This window comes from Anolis sagrei, chromosome 6 (genome assembly GCF_037176765.1).
Source record: "Anolis sagrei isolate rAnoSag1 chromosome 6, rAnoSag1.mat, whole genome shotgun sequence".
Taxonomy (NCBI): domain Eukaryota; kingdom Metazoa; phylum Chordata; class Lepidosauria; order Squamata; family Dactyloidae; genus Anolis; species Anolis sagrei.
In genome coordinates, this window is record NC_090026.1 from 48,882,000 (window position 1) to 48,901,931 (window position 19,932).

The following is a 19,932-nucleotide window of genomic DNA, read 5'->3' on the forward strand; positions in this document are numbered from 1 at the left end:
GACACGACCGGACTTAATGTCAGGGGAAAACCTTTACCTACCTTTACCCTATGACATATTTGAAGTTTCAACAACAATAACAAAATACTTTGTGTATCTTAGCAATAGATATCTGTGTTTTTATATATGGACAAATGAAGCCCTGGTTAACAGTTCCATGAATATGTTAACTAATATGTTTTAAATTGTTTTTAATTTAATTGTTTATTTATTGTTTTAAATTGTTGTTATATTGTTGTATTTGTTTGTATGTTGCGGCATCGAATTGCTGCCAAGTGTAAGCCATCCTGAGTTGTCCCCCTCTCCCCCCGGGGAGGTTGAGAAGTATGGGGTAGAAATAATAATAAATATGTGGGTCATGCCATGCTTCTGTCCTTGAGTGACTGGAAAACCTGAAGAGCCCAATACAATCAATTTAATTGAATGAAACACATGACACAGTAGAAGAAGGGGAAGAGTGAAGGTGAACCACAGAGGCTGGTGTAAATCATGCACATGAAAACGAGAGACTCTCAGTGAGTCATTGCTACCCATAGAATGGGTCCCCTTCCCCCTCCTTCCCTGGCCTTGGGGAGACTTCCTCCCAGGGAGGACGCTTCCTTCCTCCATCCAGTTCAGGCTGATGGGAACACCCACATCATCCTGGCTGCTCAGCTCATGAGTCCAAACTCTGCATGACTCCAAGGAGACTAAGGCGAGAACAGGAGCACCGCAGCCACCTTAGAGGGAAGATTCACCAAGTAAGTTCAGGGGTGACTGCAGAGGGTTTTCCTTGGCTGATGTACAAGTCAACACCTGCATCCGGCTGGATGTGCCCTCTGTGGAAGCAAGCAGCCAGAAGCGGCCAGGGTGTGGTGAGCCGTGTGGGCTTCCCCCGCTCTCCTGTGGCATCTTTCTGACTCTTGTTTTTCTGGCTGGATCTGCAGCCGTTTTTCTGGACACTCCTCCTGGGCTCTGATGCAACTGTCCACCTCCGGAGGAGTTGCTTTTGTTGCTCCAGGTTGATCCTGAATGTCAAGGGACTTGCGCAGTTCTTGGCAATGATGAAGATATTCAAGGAAAGCTTCCTGCCCTGGGCTTTTTTCCTGCTGCCGTTGTCTTCAATTGCCAGCCGTCTTTGCAGGAGGAAGCCAACGCAAAGGTCTGTGTTGTGATATTTTCAACCCCGCTGCCTGTTCTTGACATAGCTGAAAACAAGCGAGGAGGACCGGAGGCAGGTTCAGACCAGATACACGAGCCTGGGCAGGTCCATGGAAGCTCCTGACACAATCAACAAGGAAGGGCCCAGTTGTGCTTGAAGGTGCGGACCGAGAGAAGAAAGAAATGGGACTGCCGAGGTCAGAAGGGAAAGCCAACAAGATGTGAAGCCACAGGTAAAACCAAGTGCATGGAGCAGGGGGGAAAGGTCCAAGTAAGTCAACCAAGTCTGATAGCACTATGGCATAGAACATGGTTTCTGTTTCCAAAAAGTTGCCTTAGCAGCCAACTCAAAATTCAATGTGTGAACTGAATTTCTTCCTTCAGACCACCGAGAAGGATTAGTTCCTGTCCAGGCATGTATTGTTTGTTGTGGGTTAAAGAAGTGGAATTTGGCTAATGGAGCTTGGAGGGAAAAATACAGCATAAGATGAAAGCTCGCAGTGGCCATGGCCAATCCTTCCTGCCACAAAATATTTTTCAATTTGTTGCATTGACAAGCTACACAGACTGGAGGTGTTCGTCTCAAGCCTTCACTTGGCACCTCTCTTGGCCTGTTGAAGCCTTGGACTTCTGGGATGTGGAATCTGGTTTAGGATTTATTAATTTTTTCAGCAGAGAGAAATGGGGATGTGAAGTAATGGTTCAAATTCTAGGTAAAGGTTTCCCCCTGACATGAAGTCCAGTTGTGTCCAACTCTGGGGTGTGGTGCTCATCTCCATTTCTAAGCAAAAGAGCTGGCGTGGTCCATAGACACTTCCAAGGTCATGTGGCCGGCATGACTGCCTGGAGCGCCGTTACCTTCCCGCCGGAGCTACTTACATTTGCATGTTTTCGAACTGCTAGGTTGGCAGGAGCTGGGGCTGACAGCGGAAGCTCACGCTGCTCCCCGGATTCGAACCTGCGACCTTTCGGACAACAAGCTCAGCAGCTCAGCACTTTAATCCACTGTGCCACCGGGGGCTCCAAATCCTAGGTTGCCCAATATAGAGAGATCTTGCTGAGGATCATTTTCCTCATCTGTATAATGAGAGTAAAGTTGTCCTTTTTGTAAACGGTGCAAGATTCTCTGCAAAAAAAAAGTCCTATTTTGAATAGATGAAAGTCCATCTAAAAAGGCTGGGTGGTGGAGTTTTCTTATAGCTTCTCTCCAGAATTTGGAGACATGTTTCCTCTGAAATTTAGGTACCTTTCCCAGCCATTCTGGATAGTGACGATCGGCAGATATTCTCTCCATTAATTTACTTAATTGTCTCAAATGTGTATCTGTGGCTAATGGCAAGTTTAATAACTGGTGACAATGAATTAGAGGCAATATCATGTTTTCCATCATGACAAGGAAAATGTTTCTTGGCACCAGACTTCAGACATTGATCTCCCTGCCCTGAGCACATCAGCTCATTTGCTTGAGACACACAATAAATTGGTCTATAGCAGAACACCTTTTGCTTACATGAGAGTCTTGAGACCTGGATTGCAGGAACTGATATGGAAGAAACTGACACACAGATGCATCTGTCCTTTGGTCCTTTTCAGCATTGGTTGTTTGAAATTGGCAGAGTAGATTGTACCAGTCCTGGAACAAATGCAGAAAGAATAAAGAGAGTATAAATTATTATTATTATTATTATTATTATTATTATTTTACTGACACAAAAACACAGTATGTCACAGCAAATGAGATCTATATGCTGGATTATTATTATTATTATTATTATTATTATTATTATTATTATTATTTGAAAAACAACAAGATGAGTCCACAGCAGACAAGATCACTCTGCTGGCTGTTGTATTGGATCACACGTCGGACACTTCCCAAATGTCTAGGACTGTGTGATGTATCGGCAAATAATGCGTGCAGATCCCAGTAAGGTGGCCCTTTGCAGCTGTCAGATGGTAATCTTGTCAGTGCCGATTATGTTTAAATGCAGGCCAAGGTCTTTAGGCACTGCACCCAGTGTGCCAATCACCACTGGGACCACCTTGACTGGCTTGTGCCAGAGTCTTTGCAGTTCGATCTTTAAATCCTCATATCGTGTCAGCTTTTCCAGTTGCTTCTCTTCAATCCTACTGTCACCTGGAATTGCAACATTGACGATCCATACTTAGTTTTTTAACACGATCGTGAGGTCAGGAGTCTTGTGCTCCAAAACTCTGTCTGTCTGAATCCGGAAGTCCCAGAGTAATTTGACGTGTTCATTCTCTGTAACTTTTTCCAGCTTTTGATCCCACCAGTTCTTTGTCGCAGGCAGATGGTATTTGTGGCACGTTCCAATTAATCATCTGAGCAACGGTGTTATGCCTCTGCTTGTAGTCTGTCTGCGCAATCTTGCAGCAGCTGAGGATGTGATCTATTATTATTATTATTATTATTATTATTATTAATATTAATATTTATTTATTTTATTTATTTATTTACTGTCCTTGTATACCGCCGTTTCTCAGCCTAACTGGCGACTCAACGCGGTTTACAACAAAATATACAGTGCACAGTATACAATTAAAACCATAAAAACATAATACACAATATTACACGTAAATCACAATCCAATACATCTCCTAACTAAAATCCTGGTCCAATTTCATCATCCATATTACCAATCCGTAATCAACACATTCATTGCACCGAATTAACCAAATGCCTGCTTGAACATCCAAGTTTTTAGTCTTCTTCGGAATACCATCAGCGAGGAGGCTGATCTTACCTCCATGATCTTACCTCCATATTATTATTAATAATATGGCTGATCTTACCTCCATATTATTATTAATATTATTATTAACCATCCCCTGCCACACGTTGCTGTGGCCCAGTCTGTGTATATGTGTTTTGTGTGCTTATATGTGTGTGTATATATTTGTGTATATGTGTATATTTGTGTGTTGGTGTATATATGTGGTTTTGCGCATGCGTTGTAATGTATTTTTTGGTTTTTGGCTTTTTTAAGTTTCTTATGCTGTGATTTTTAGTGTTTTATGAGTGATGGTTACTCACTGGCCTGATAGGTGTATTGTGTCCAAATTTAGTGTCCATTCGTCCAGTAGTTTTTGAGTTATGTTAATCCCACAAACGAACATTACATTTTTATTTATATAAGGTAAAGGTTGTCCCCTGACTTTAAGTCCAGTCATGTGTGACTCTGGGGTGTGGTGCTCATCTCCATTTCTAAGCCGAAGAACCAGTGTTGTCCGTAGACACCTCCAAGGTCATGTGGCCAGCATGACTGCATGGAGCGCCCTTACCTTCCCGCCGGAGCGGTACCTATTGATCTACTCACATTTGCATGTTTTCGAACTGCTAGGTTGGCAGAAGCTAGGGCTGACAGCGGAAGCTCACGCCCTCCCCGGAATCGAACCTGCGACCTTTCGATCAACAAGCTCAGCAGCTCAGTGCTTTAACCCACTGCGCCACCGGGGCCTCCTTTTATTTATATAGATTATTATTAATTGAAACACAACAAGATGAGTCCACAGCAGACACTCTGCTGGCTGTCGAATTGGACCACATGTCAGACACTTCCCAAGTGTCTAGGACTGTGTGATGTATCAGCGAATAATACGTGCAGATCCCAGTAAGATGGTCTTTTGCAGCTGGCAGATGGTAATCTTGTCAGTGCAGATTGTGTTTAAGTGGAGGCCAAGGTCTTTAGGCACTGCACCCAGTGTGCCGATCACCACTGGGATTACACGTCGGACACTTCTCAAGTATCTAGGACTGTGTGATGTATCGGTGAATAATGCGTGCAGATCCCAGTAAGGTGGCCTTCTGCAGTTGGCAGATGGTAATCTTGTCAGCGCTGATTGTGTTTAAGTGCAGGCCAAGGTCTTTAGGCACTGCACTCAGTGTGCCGATCACCACTGGGATCACACGTCGGACACTTCTCAAGTGTCTAGGTCTGTGTGATGTATTGGTGAATAATGCGTGCAGATCCCAGTAAGGTGGCCTTCTGCAGCTGGCAGATGGTAATCTTGTCAGCGCTGATTGTGTTTAAGTACAGGCCATGGTCTTTAGGCACTACACCCAGTGTGCCGATCACCACTGGAACCACCTTGACGGGCTTGTGCCAGAGTCTTAGCAGTTCGATCTTTAAATCCTCATATCGGGTCAGCTTTTCCAGTTATTTCTCTTCAATCCTGCTGTCACCTGGGATTGCGACATCAATGATCCATACTTTGTATTATTATTATTATTATTATTATTATTATTATTTGAAACACAACAAGATTAGTACACAGCAGACACTCTGCTGGCTGTTGAATTGGATCACACATTGGACACTTCCCAAATTATTATTATTATTATTATTATTATTATTATTATTATGGCTGTTTGTGTGTCTGTGCCTTCAAGTTGCCTATAAACTTATTAGGACCTTGTTAAACCCAAAGGTGATATCCCATTTCCATCCTCTGAAAGGGAATATTTGTTGGTGGTCTCCCATCCAAACAATAACCAGGGCTGACCCTGCTTAGCTGCCAAGATCAGATTGGACCTGGTGTCTATAGCATACTTAAGCTGCTCACAGCACTTAAAACCAATATAATTGAATGGGCACAGTACACAAAAGTTAGAAATGTAATTAAACAGCCACTTACTGAGCAATCAAAGTCACGCCTTCAAATATGGATGAATCACTGAGCTGGAATGTCAGAGGTCTATGAGAGTCTAAGAGAGGAGTGCCTATATCGTGTGCGGTGGCAACGAAGGCAACTCATTCCTGGCTGGTAGGGTTCCTCGATTTCAGAGTCTGAGGTCGGCAACCCACTTCTCCATTGATCAGGGCTCGGGGGAAGAATCTCAGGGTGAGAGTACTGCCTTAAAATATATATGGTAGGTTTGGGTTTATTATTATTATTATTATTATTATTATTATTATTATTATTTGAATGACCTATTCTGTGTAATTGTGGCTCATGCTAATTGTGTAGTAATAATTGTGTAATTGTGCTGTTGCCCTTTGTAACATCACCTTTGTAATACAAATAAGGGCTATCCTATGTAACATTACAGGACATAATTTCTATGTTTGGGACCCGAAATAGTTTGTACTGGCTACAAACTGTGATTGGATGTTATGGATTGGATTACTGTAATGCACTCTACGTGGGGCCGCCCTTGAAGACGGCCCGGAAATCGAGGAACCCTACCAGCCAGATTACTAACTGGTGCAACTTACAGGGAGCGGTCAACTCCTCTGTTTAAGGAGCTACATTGGCTGCCGTTCATTTTCCGGTCCCAATTCAAGGTGCAGGTTCTTACCTACAAAGTCCTGAACGACTTGGGACCCGCCTACCTGCGTGACTACATTTCTGTGTTCAAACCCACACGATCTCTTCGATCATCTGGAGAGGCCTTGATCTCGCTCCCGCCTCCCTCGCAGGCGCAATTAGTGGGGATGAGGGAGAGGGCCTTCTCTGTGGTGGCCCCCTGACTCTGGAACTCACTTCCCAGGGATATCAGGCATGCCCCAACATTGGCAGTCTTTAGGAGGATCCTGAAAACGTGGTTGTTCCAGTGTGCCTTCCTGGAATAAGGAAATAATTCCCAGCAAAATGTCCTCAATGCACAGAGTGTGCTCCCCTCACTTCTTTTAAAACCCTCCTACCAGATATATCCTACCTTGTTCATGCCCAGTATTTATTTTTTATTTTAAACTATTACATTTGGCCCGGCCATAGATTTTTATATCTTTGTGTGTTATTGTTTATATATGATTTATACTAATTGTTTTGTTTTTGTTTATTGCTTTCTTGTTTTATTGACGTGTTGTTGGGCTTGGCCTCATGTAAGCCGCTCCGAGTCCCTTGGGGTGATGGTGGCGGGGTATAAATAAAGTATTATTATTATTATTATTATTATTATTATTATGTGCAATTATGTCTTCTCTTTCCACAAAAAAGGGGTTTGGCTCTTAACATCAATACACAGAATTATGTTGAAAACATAAAGGTGTGTCGGTTAAAACACATCACTCAAAACAAAAGACACTGGTGGAAAAACAACTTTAGCAACAATAAGTTGAGACAGTCATAGACTGAGCTGCGGCGAGTTTTTTGGGCTATGACCAAGTTCCAGCAGCATTCTCTTCTGACATTTCTCCTGCATCTGTGGCTGGCATCTTCAGAGGCTCTGTTGGCAGTGAAGCAAGTAGAGTGTATATACTGTATATACTCGAGTATAAGCCAAGTTTTTCAGCTCTTTTTTTAGGCTGAAAAAGTCCCCCTCGGCTTATGCTCGAGTCAAGGTTATTTATTATTTTATTCTATTGTTGTTGTTGTTGTTGTTGTTATTATTATTTACATTTATAATTTTACTCTATTAGTATTATTACATTTATTATTGTAAGGTATGGTAAAGGTAAAGGTAGTCCCCTGACATTAAGTCCAGTCATGTCTGACTCTGGGGTGTGGTGCTCATCTCCATTTCTAAGCCGAAGAGCCGGCGTTGTCCGTAGACACCTCCAAGGTCATGTGGCTGGCATGACTGCATGGAGCGCCGTTACCTTCCCGCCGGAGCGGTACCTATTGATCTACTCACATTTGCATGTTTTCGAACGGCTAGGTTGGCAGAAGCTAGGGCTGACAGCGGAAGCTCACGCCACTCCCCGGAATCGAACCTGCGACCTTTCAATCAACAAGCTCAGCAGCTCAGTGCTTTAACCCACTGCACCACCGGGGGCTCCTTTATTATTGTACTTTATTATTATTACATTTATCATTTACATTTATTATTTTACTCTATTATAACTCTTATTACTACATTTCCATTATTTTAATCAATAATAATAATAATACATGTAATAATTTGTTTTATTAATAAATTATTACATTTATTATCTTATTCTCTTTATTATTATTGCAAGGATACATAAGCACATTTACATTGAGGAAGATTAAAATAATGGTTTCATCAGAGTTGGACAGTCTTAATCTTAAATTGCAGTTTTATGTAAACATTCAAAAACATCGAACCTACTGATGCCTCAATTAATGTAATTTTATTGGTATCTATTTTCATTTTGAAATTGACCAGTACCTGCTGCATTTCCCACCCTCAGCTTATACTTGAGTCAATACATTTCCCCAGTTTTTTGGGGTAAAATTAGATGACTCGGCTTATATTCGGGTCGGCTTATACTCGAGTATATACGGTAATATAGCCGTGGAATGTCCAGGGTGAGGGAAAGAACCCTTGTCTGTTTAAGGAGAGTGAGAATGTTACAATTAGTAAGCTTGAATTAGTATTTGAGTAGCCATGATGTTTGCAAAGTGAATCAGTGAGGGTATTTGCATAGAGGTAGCCTGGCCTTTGTTGCCTGGAGGCATCCTCTGTTTGGGAGGAGTTAACTGGCCCTTGATTGCTTCTTGTCTGGAGTTCTCCTGTTTCTGAGTGGTGTTCATTATTTACGGTCTGAGTCCCTCTACGGAGGTAGAGAAGATCGGGATATAAAAGTTTTAAATAAATATTTTTTAAAATAAAAATACTGTCTTGATTCTGGTGTTTTTTAATGCTGGTAGCCAGATTTTGCTCATTTTCATGGTTTCTTCCTTTCTATTGAAATTGTTGGTAGGACAAAAATATAGATCAAATGGTGCTACTGCCTCATCAAACTATAGCTCCCAGTATTTCATAGCATTGAGCCATGGCAGTTAAAGTGGTATTAAACTATATTAATTCTACAGTGACAGGGAGTTCCCTAGAAGCAAGCACCAGGCAGGCTCAATCTCACTTTCCTATTAAAGGGAACATCAATGAAGGGAGCCCCCAGTGGTGCTGCGGGTTAAACCACTGAGCCGCTGAACTTGCTGATCAAAAGGTCAGTGGTTTGAATCCAGGGAGTGGGATGAGCTCCTACTGTTAGTCCCAGCTTCTGCCAACCTATCTGTTTGAAAACATGCAAGTGTGAGTAGATTAATAGGTACTGCTTCTGCAGGGAGGTAACGACGCTCCATGCAGTCATGCTGGCCACATAACCTTGGAGGTGTCTACGGAGAATGCCAGCTCATTGGCTTAGAAATGGAGATGAGCACCGCACCCCAGAGTTGGGCACCATTAGACTTAATGTCAAGGGAAACCTTTACTTCAGCGATGGTGAGATATAGAGGACCTTAAAACAGAGCTTATGGAAGAATCTGGTCTTGTAATAAAGGAGTTGCTAAGCTGCTGAATTTGCCGACTGGAAGGTTGGCAATTCGAATCTGTGGGATGGGATGAGCTCCCATTGTTAGCCCCAGCTTCTTCCAACCCAGTAGTTCGAAAACATGCAAATGTGAGTAGATCAATAGGTACTGCTTCTGCAGGGAGGTAACAGCACTCCATGCCGTCATGCTGGCCACATAACCTTGGAGGTGTCTACGGACAATGCCAGCTCTTTGGCTTAGAAATGGAGATGAGCACCACACCACAGAGTTGGACACCACTAGACTTAATGTCAAGGGAAAACCTTTACCTTTACTTCAGAGATGGTGAGGTATAGAGGATCTTAAAACGGAGCTTATGGAAGAATGTGGTCTTGTAATAAAAGAGTTGCTAAGCTGCTGAACTTGCTGACTCCATCCCGCAGTTCGAATCTGCGGGATGGGGTGAGCTCCCATTGTTAGTCCCAGCTTCTGCCTACCTAGCAGTTCAAAAACATTCAAATGTGAGTAGATCAATAGGTACTGCTTCCGCAGGGAGGTAACGGCACTCCATGCAGTCATGCTGGCCACATGACCTTGCAGGTGTCTATGGACAACGCCAGCTCTTCGGTTTAGAAATGGAGATGAGCACCAACCCCCAGAGTTGACTCAACTCAACTTAATGTCAATGAGAAACCTTTATCTTTATTACCAATGCTGGCTAGTTACACTACACTTTAAGAGTATGCATCCCACTAAGATTATGTATCCCACTTTAAATCCTGTGGCTGCCTCCTGCATAATTCTGGGTTTTTAGTTTAGTGAGGACCAGGACCTCTCTGGCTGAGAATTTTAAAGGCCAAACTGCAAATCCCAGGATTCCAAAGGAGGCAGGCATAGGATTTAAAATAGGATACCAGCTCTTTAACAGTGTAGTGTGATGGTCAACACCTGGCTGCAGCATTCAGGACCAAGGTTCCCAGAACTCAAGATGTTTCCTCTCTCCATATGGTCCTCTGGGTGAAGGGAAAGATCTATGGGTAAGAATGTTGTATTGAAAAAAGGCCTATTTTATTTTATTATATGCTGCTGGCTGCTTCGGAACAGTTACTATAGGCCAGGGGTCCTCAAACTAAGGCCCGCGGGCCGAATACGGCCCTCCAAGGTCATTTACGCAGCCCTCGCTCAGGGTCAACCTAACTCTGAAACAATCCTATCTCATCAGCCAAAAGCAGGCCCACACTTCCCATTGAAATACTAATAAGTTTATATTTGTTAAAAGTGTTCTTCATTTTAAGTATTGTATTGTTTTAAAGTGTTTTTTGCACCACAAATAAGATATGTGCAGTCTGCATAGGAATTCATTCATGCTTTTTTTCAAATTATAATCCAGCCCTCCAACAGTTTGAAGGGCTGTGACCTGGCCCTCTGTTGAAAAAGTTTGAGGACCCCTGCTATAGGCTCTCCAGGACGGTTGCTTGTCTCACTTCTCTGCTCCCCATTTGTTGTTTGTCACATAAGTTGGTTCCAGCTTATGGTGGCCCTAAGGCAGACGTATCAGAGGGGTTTTTTGGAAAACTTCGTTCAGAAAGGATTGGTCTTTGCCTTCCCCAAAGTTGGAGACAGGCTGGATCTACATTGCCATATAATCCAAATTATATGGCAATGCAAGACTGATGGATGGATGAGGACTGAATATGATGACATAGTTTTAAAAAATTTATTGTTCACTGGTTTGATGTTTTTAGATATAATGTAATGTGATGTTTTATTTTTATTTATTTATTTATCGTGTCAGGAGCAAACCAAAACAGTTGGGTTGCATTTTTTAACAAACAAACAAGAAAAACGCAAAGTTTGCAGACTTGGTATTCTATTAAATGTCGTTTGACCAGTAGCTGGTCACTTGGAGTGCCTCTGGTGTTACTATAAGAAGGTCCTCCATTGTGCATGTAGCAGGGCTCAGGTTGCATTGCAGTAGGTGGTCTCTGGTTTGCTCTTCTCCACACTCTCATATCATGGATTCCACTTTGTAGCCCCATTTCTTAAGATTGGCTCTGCATCTCGTGGTGCCAGAGCTTACTCTGTTAAGCACCTTCCAAGTCACCAAGTTTTCTGTGTGCCCAGGAGGGAGTTTCTCGTTTGGTGTCAGCCACTGATTGAGGTTCTAGGTTTGAGCCTGCCACTTTTGGACTCTCGCTTGCTGAGGTGTTCCAGCAAGTGTCTCTGTAGAACTTAGGAAACTATTTCTTGATTTAAGTCGCTGACATGCTGGCTGATACCCAAACCGGGGATGAGCTGGAGATGTCACTGCCTTGGTCCTTTCACTACTGGCTGCTACTTCCCGGCGGATGTCAGGTGGTGCAATACCGGCTAAACAGTGTAATTTCTCCAGTGGTGTAGGGCACAGATACCCCGTGATAATGCGACATGTCTCATTAAGAGCCACATCCACTGTTTTAGTGTGGTGAGATGTGTTCCACACTGGGCATGCATACTCGGCAGCAGAGTAGCATAGCACAAGGGCAGATGTTTTCACTGTGTCTGGTTGTGATCCCCAGGTTGTGCCAGTCAGCTTTTGTATGATATTGTTTCTAGTGTCCACTTTTTGCTTGATATTCAGGCAAATATTTTTATTGATGTATGTATTTTACGAGGGGTATTATTTAAGTAAGGTCCGTTTGAACATAAGTACACAATGAAAATTTATTTCAAAAAAAAGTAGATTTATTTTCAGAAAGTACATACTTCACTCTATTTTTCGACATAGTTGCCAAGTTTGTTCAAACACTTATCATACCTCTGAACCAATTTTAAAATACCCTCTTCATAAAAACTTGCCGCCTGCTCCGATAACCAAGAGTTCACTGTAATCAAAGAAGGGCGACCGGAGCGGTCCTCATCATGGACGTTATCACGACCATCTTTGAATTGTCGTACCTACTTACGCACTTTGCTTTCACTCATAACAGTATCACCGTACACTTCACAAATCTGCAGCAGGCAGGTTCCTTGCTGACAAAAACCGTATCACTGAGCGAACCTCACATGCGGAGGGTGAGCTAATAGTCTTAAACATTTTTAAAGCACAGAACAGAACCATACAGGTTAGCTACAGAGCGGAAACTGAACACAGTTGTTCCCGAGGCATGCCGGTACATGACGCACGCGCTCATTGTGGTATGCGCGCAAACTACTAGTGTCTACAACAAAACGGACCTTACTTTAAAAATATATATGGCATCGAATTGTGCCGATTGTTCGCCGCCCTGAGTCACCTTTGGGCTGATGTGGGCGGAGTAAAAATGATAAAAAATAAATAAAATAAATTACCAAAGCAGGTAATCCACATTATCTGCTTTGAAGTGGTTGATATGAGTCTACACTGCCATATAATCCAATTCAAAGTAGATAATCTGGATTTTATATGGCAGTGTAGGTTCAGTCAGAGTGTGACTCACCCAGAGTCACCAGTGGGTGTCCATAGCTGAGTGAGAATTCAAGCCTTGCTCCCAAGAGTAATAGTTCAATGCTCAAATCACTGCACCACACTGGCTCTCTCTCTCTACGTAAATGCTCATAAATCACAGAGAGCACGAAGGCTTGGCAGAAAGGAAAAATCCCCTTGGGGAAATAACGGAGCTCCCTCAGTACTCACTGCCTTAGGAATCTGTGGATATGGCATTACAGAAAGACTACTTGAGGCTGTTCCTTCATTGCTGCTGACTTTCCTAATTCCGATCTCATCTTCCTTACTCTCTGAGCCTGCCGTTTAATTGCCTTTCCTGGTCTGAGATACAGGTAGGTGGCTAATAAAAGCATGGTCAAAATGGCATTCATCTATACCGTTTGCATTTTGCTTTTATTATACTTAGGCGCAAGATTTCTCGGGTTTTTAATTCCTGGTTTCACTTTTTTTCTCTCTCTTTCTTACTCATCCTCTTTCTCTTCCTCCTCCAACAACAACCAAACCAAACACCTGCTTCCCTTCCATCTTTCTCTGTGTTTTGTCCTCTACTTATCTCCTTCCCTGCAGCTTCTACCTACGTTTGTTTTCTTTTTCATTCTCTTGGCCCTCTTTTTCTCCCCCTCTCCCCCAGAACTCTTGGATAAAAAAATTATATTTCTATTTTTATTTCCCCTCCTCCTTTCAGTCGTCCCTTCTTAGGGACCTTCCACACAGCCCTATATCCCAAAATATCAAGGCAGAAAATCCCACATTATCTGAGTGTGGACGCACAACAGAGGAATTCAAAGCAGACTCCTTTGTTGCGCCAGCTCCAATGCCTGCCGCTCTGCTTCCGGGCACAATTCAAAGTGTTGACTTTAGCCTATAAAGCCCTAAATAGTCCCATTCCAGCTTACCTATCGAAACGTATCTCTCCTTATGAACCATCTAGGACAGTGGTTCTCAACCTTTGGGTCCCCAGGAGTTTTGGCCTTCAACTCCCAGAAATCCTAACAACTGGCAAACTGGCTTTCTGGATTTCTGGGAGTTGTAGGCCAAAACATCTGGGGACGCACAGGTTGAAAACCACTGATATAGGACCTTAAGATCGTCTGGAGAGGACCTGCTCACGATCCTGCCTTCCTCTCAGATACGTTTGTCAGGGACGAGAGATGGGGCCTTCTCAGTGGTGACCCCTCGGCTATGGAATGCCCTTCCCAAGGATATAAGATTGGCTCCTTCCTTTCTAACATTCCACAAAGAGGTTAAGACCTAGGTTACTAACTGGAGCGACTTACAGGGAGCAGTCAACGCCCCTGTTCAAGGAGCTCCATTGGCTGCCGTTCATTTTCTGGTCCCAATTCAAGGTGCAGGTTCTTGCCTACAAAGCCCTAACGGTTTGGGACCCGCCTGCCTGCGTGACCGCATTTCTGTATATGAACCCACGCGATCTCTTCAGTCATCTGGAGAGGCCGTGCTCTTGCTCCTGCCCCCTTCGCAGGCGCGATTGGTGGGGACGAGAGAGAGGGCCTTCTCTATGGTGGCCCCCCGACTCTGGAACTCACTTCCCAAGGATATCAGGCAAGCCCCCACATGGGCAGTCTTTAGGAGGAGCCTGAAAACGTGGCTGTTCCAGTATGCCTTCCCTGAATAAAGGAAACCATTCCCTGCAAAATGTCCTCAGAAGCACTTTAACTACCTGTTGGGTTGCTCTCCCTACATTTCTTTTAAACCCTCCTACTAGATACATCCTACCTCTGTTCATGCCCAGCATTTATTTTTTAATTTTAACTATTACATCTGGCCCGGCCATAAGTTTTTTAATCGCTGTGTGTTATTGTCTATATGTAAGTTATATTAATTGCATTGTCCAATTCGACAGCCAGCAGAGTGTCTGCTGTGGACTCATCTGTTTGTGTTTCAATTAATAATAATCTATATAAATAAAAGGAGCCCCCGGTGGCACAGTGGGTTAAAGCACTGAGCTGCTGAGCTTGTTGATCGCAAGGTCGCAGGTTCGATTCCGGGGAGTGGTGTGAGCTACCGCTGTCAGCCCTAGCTTCTGGCAACCTAGCAGTTCGAAAACATGCAAATGTGAGTAGATCAATAGGTACCGCTCCAGCGGGAAGGTAACTGCGCTCCATGCAGTCATGCCGGCCACATGACCTTGGAGGTGTCTACGGACAACGCTGACTCTTTGGCTTAGAAATTGAGATGAGCACCACACCCCAGAGTCAGACATGACTGGACTTAAAGTCAGGGGACTACCTTTACCTTTTATTTGCTTATTGCTTTGTTGTTTTTACTGATGTGTTGTTGGGCTTGGCCTCATGTAAGCCGCTCCGAGTCCCTTTGGGGAGATGGTGGTGGGGTATAAATAAAGTATTATTATTATTATTGTTGTTGTTAAGACCTGGCTCTCCAAGCAAGCTTTTACTACTGGAGCATAATTAGATGAAAACGAATATATGCAACAACCGACGATGCAATTGGGCAATGATTTTAGTAAGGAGACGCCAAGGATTTTGTTTTTAGAGGCGGTATTGTTTTTACATCACATTTTAAATGTTTTAATTATTTTTGTAATTGTTTTAACTGTATTTTTATCATTGTTATGGTATCAAATCGCTGCCGACTGTGAACCGCCTTGAGTTGCCTCTGGCTGAGAAAGACAGTATAAATATTGTGGGATTTTCTGCCTTGATATTTTGGGATATAAGGCTGTGTGGAAGGGCCCTGAGTCCACACTGCCATATATCCTACTTCAAAGCAGATAATGTGGGATTTTATTCAGCTGTGTGAAAGGAGCCTAAGTATCTTTTTACTTAGATGTCTTTTTTTCTAATGTTCCTCTATTCCAGTGTTTCTCAACCTGGGGATCGGGACCCCTGAGGGGGTTGTGAGGGGGTCTCAGAGGGGTCGCCAAAGACCATCAGAAAACAGTATTTTCTGATGGTCAAGGGGATTCCATGTGGGAGGTTTGAGCCAATTCTATTGTTGGTGGGGTTCAGAATGTTCTTTGATTGTAATGAACTATAAATCCCAGCAACTACAACTCCCAAATGTCAAGATCTATTTTCCCCAGACTCCACCAGTGTTCACATTTGGGCATATTTGTGCCAAGTTTGGTCCAGATCCAACATTGCATGAGTCCACAGTGCTCTCTGGATATAGGTGAACTACAACTCCCAAACTCAAGATCTATGCCCATCAAACCCTTCCAGTGTTTTCCATTGGTCATGAGAACCAAGTTTAGTTCAAATCCATCGCTGGTGGAGTTCAGAATGCTCTTTGATTATAAGTGAAATATAAATCCCAGCAACTACAACTCTCAAATGACAAAATCAATCCTCCCCCAACCCCACTAGCATTCACATTTGGGTGTATTGGGTATTTGTGCCCAGTTTTGTCCAGTGAATGAAAATGCATCTTGCATATCAGATATTTACATTATGATTTATAACAGTAGTAAAATGACTGTTATGAAGTAGCAACAAAAGAATATTACAGTTGGGGGTCACCACAACATGAGGGATTGTATTAAGGGGTCACAGCATTAGGAAGGTTGAGAACCACTGCTCTATTCTCTTACCTGCATTTGCTTTTCCCCTCCTCCTCCACTCCTTTTTCCTCGTTCTTTTTCAACCTCCACTTCTTCAAGGTACACTCGTCTATTTTTCTTTTCCCACGTTCCTTTCTTCTCCAACTCTTTCTACTTTGCCACACCCCTTCACCCCAAAACTATGACTGGAGATGGTTTCACTCTTCGCCATGTTGAAATTCTACATTCCAATAAATTAAATAAGGCTTGATTCTCAGTAAACAAGCATCGATAGGAATCTGGTGTTGGTCTCATAACATCACCGTCATCCCCCTGACCCCAATATCAGGTGATTATTAGCAGTATTCAGGTTATTTTAGAGGTAAAGGAGACTCCTATAACCATGCTGCAGAACAAGGAGGAAAGTCTGGAAAGCTTTATTTTCTGCCTGGAGATGTTTCTTTCCATTTCATCACACTAGAGCTGTGTTTCTCAACCTGGGGGTCACAAGGGGCTGTCGGAGGAGTCGCCAAAGACAATAAGAAAACATAGTATTTTCTGTTGATCATGGGGGTTCTGTGTGGGAAGTTTGGCCCAATTCTATTTTTGGTGGTGTTCGGAATGCTCTTTGATTGTAGGTGAACTTTAAATCCCAGCAACTACAACTCCCAAATGTCAAGGTCTAGTTTCCCCAAACTCCACTGGTGTTCGCATTTGGGCATATTGAGTATCCATGCCATGTTTGGTTCGGATCCATCATTGGTTTGAATCCGCAGTGCACTCTGGATGTAGGTGAACTACAACTCCAAAACTCAAGGTCAATTCCCACGAAACCCTTCCAGTATTTTCTGTTGGTCATCTGAGTTCTGTGTGCCAAATTTGATTCAATTCCATCCTTAGTGTAGTTCAGAATGTTCTTTGATTGTAGATTTATTTATTTATTTATTTATTTATTTACAGCTTTTATATTCCGCCCTTCTCACCCCGCAGGGGACTCAGGGCGGCTTACAGTGTACACATATATGGCAAACATTCAATACCAATTTTTGACATACAAGCATATACAGACATACACAGAGGCTATTAACTTTTTTCTGGCCGCCAGGGGAGCTGTCGCTTTCATCGTCCATCTGCGACGCTGATTAAGCACTTCCGCATTCCCCGCATGCTTCCCTGCTGGAATACTTTGCTGGAGTCTTCTTTATGGCCTCATAAATCAGTTTATTTAGCCTCCCCACACTTTAAGGTGATACCTAATTTTCCTACTTGACAGATGCAACTGTCTTTCGGGTTGCAAAGGTCGACAACAGGCTACACACAATTGGTTGGAAACCCACTCCAACCTGGGCAGGCTTCAAACTCATGACCTTTTGGTCAGAGTGATCTTAATGCAGCTGACACTCAGCCGGCTGCGCCACAATCCCAGCAACTACAACTTCCAAATGACAAAATCAATCCTCCCCCAACCCCACCAGTATTCAGGTTTGGGCATATTGGGTATTTGTGCCAAATTTGGTCTAGTGAATGAAAATGTATCCTGCATATCAGATATATACACTGCGAATCATAACAGTAGCAAAATTACAGTTATGAAGTAGCAACAAAAATAATTTTTGTAGTTGGGGGGGGGGGGTCACCACAACATGAGGAACGGTATTAAGGGGTCGTGGCTTTAGGAAGGTTGAGAACCCCTGCACTAGAGAATGAATCCACTAAAATCCAGTTTCTACTTCCTGCAGAATTCTGGGGTTTGTAGTTTAGTGAGGCTGTTAAAGGCTCCTCCCTAAACTGCAAACCCTAGATTTCTGCAAGAGGCTGCAACCAGATTTGAAGTGGATTTTTTTCCAGTGTGTTGAGGCCACTTGATTACATTTCAAGTTTTTAAAAGCAAATCTGTTGAATAGATCTGGCCGGGGTGGTCCATGCCTTGGTCACCTACAGATTGGACTACTGCAATGCGCTCTATGTGGGGCTGCCCTTGAAAACGGCCCAGAAATTCCAACTGGTCCAACAGACGGCAGCCAGGTTGTTAACCGGTGCTCCTTACAGAGAGATGTCAACCCTTCTGTTTAAGGAGCTCCACTGGCTGCCATTCATTTTCTGGTCCCAATTCAAGGTGCAGGTGCTTACCAACAAAGCCCTAAATGGTTTGGGATCTGCCTACCTGCGTGACTGCATCTCCATATATGAACCCACACGATCTCTCCGATCATCTGGAGAGGCCCTGCTCACGATCCCACCTGCGTCACAAGTGTGGTTGGTGGGGACGAGGGACAGGGCCTTCTCTGTGGTAGCCCCCCGACTCTGGAACTCTCTCCTCAAGGACATCAGACAAGCCCCAGTGTTGGCGGTCTTTAGGAAGAGCTTGAAGACGTGGCTGTTCCAGTGTGCCTTTCCAGAATAGGAAACTCCTAGCATCATGTCCCAAATGCACTTTAGTAGAAATTTAAGATTGTCTACACACTGCACCTACCTCTAAAAACCTATACATTTCACCTGTCATGTCCAGCACTTTTTAAATTTTATTCATTACATTTGGCCCGGCGTTAGTTTTAAATGCGTTGTGGTGTTATTGTTCTAATGTTTATTGTTATTGCTTTAATGTTTATTGTTTTCCTTTATGGGTTTATTGTTGTATTTGTTATGCTGTTCTTTTATTGAGGGCCTTGGCCTTTTGTAAGCCGCACCGAGTCCTTCAGGAGATGTTAGTGGGGTATAAATAAAGATAATAATAATAATAATAATAATAATAATAATAATAATAATAATAGAGCAAGAAATCCTGAGTTCTCATTAAAAGCCAGCACGACTAAACTGGGGCTTTAAACATGTCAGGGGAAGACAAGACATTAGAAAAGGCCAGAATGTTCAATAAGGTAGAAGGCAATAGGAAAAGAGAAAGAGGCTACATTAAGACATAGACAGACCCAATCCAGGAAGCCATGCCAAATCTGTAATACCCGAACAAGGCTGTTGAGGACAGGATGACTTGAAAGTTTCTTATTCATAGGATTGCCGTGCATCAAAATTAACTTGACAGCAGCTAACAACAGCATTTGGGACACTGACATTAAAAGCTGCAATTTCAAAGATGTTAAAAGCATAGATGAAAAGCATAGATGGGTGTTTTTTTCTTATGCCCATAGAGTTGGAAGAGACCTCATGGGCCATCCAGTCCAACCCCCTGCCAAGAAGCAGGAAATATGCATTCAAAGCACACCCGACAGATAGCCATCCAGCCTCTTTTAAAAGCTTCCAAAGAAGGATCCTTCTACCACACTCCGGGGCAGAGAGTTCCACTGCTGAACAGCTCTCACAGTCAAGAAATTCTTCCTAATGTTCAGATGGAATCTCCTTTTTTGTAGTTTGAAGCCATTGTTCTGTGTCCTAGTCTCCAGGGCAGGAGAAAATGAACTTGCTCCCACCTCCCTATGACTTCTTCAGGCTAAACATGCCCAGCTCTTTAAGCCGCTCCTCATAGGACTTGTTCTCCAGACCCTTGATCATTTTAGTCACCCTCCTCTGGACACATTCCAGCTTCTCAATATCTCTCTTCAGTTGTGGTGCCCAGAATTGGACACAGTATTCCAGATGTGGTCTAACCAAGGCAGAATAGAGGGGTAGC

At 43.2% G+C, this 19,932-nt stretch overlaps 1 protein-coding gene across 3 annotated transcripts in view; it reads left to right on the forward strand.

Annotated features, from left to right (window-relative positions):
- Positions 1-598: 598 nt before the first annotated feature.
- ARHGAP27 (Rho GTPase activating protein 27) overlaps positions 599-19,932 on the forward strand; it is a 117,457-nt gene continuing 98,123 nt past the window's right edge. The window contains exon 1 of one of the 3 annotated variants that reach the window (XM_067470092.1): positions 599-1,411. In XM_067470092.1, coding sequence (XP_067326193.1) covers positions 1,388-1,411 — 24 coding nt within the window. In that variant the 5' untranslated portion in view covers positions 599-1,387. Of the gene's footprint in view, positions 1,412-5,797; positions 6,032-19,932 lie in introns of those variants that run through there. The other 2 variants (XM_060781236.2, XM_067470093.1) reach the window with 2 other exon arrangements.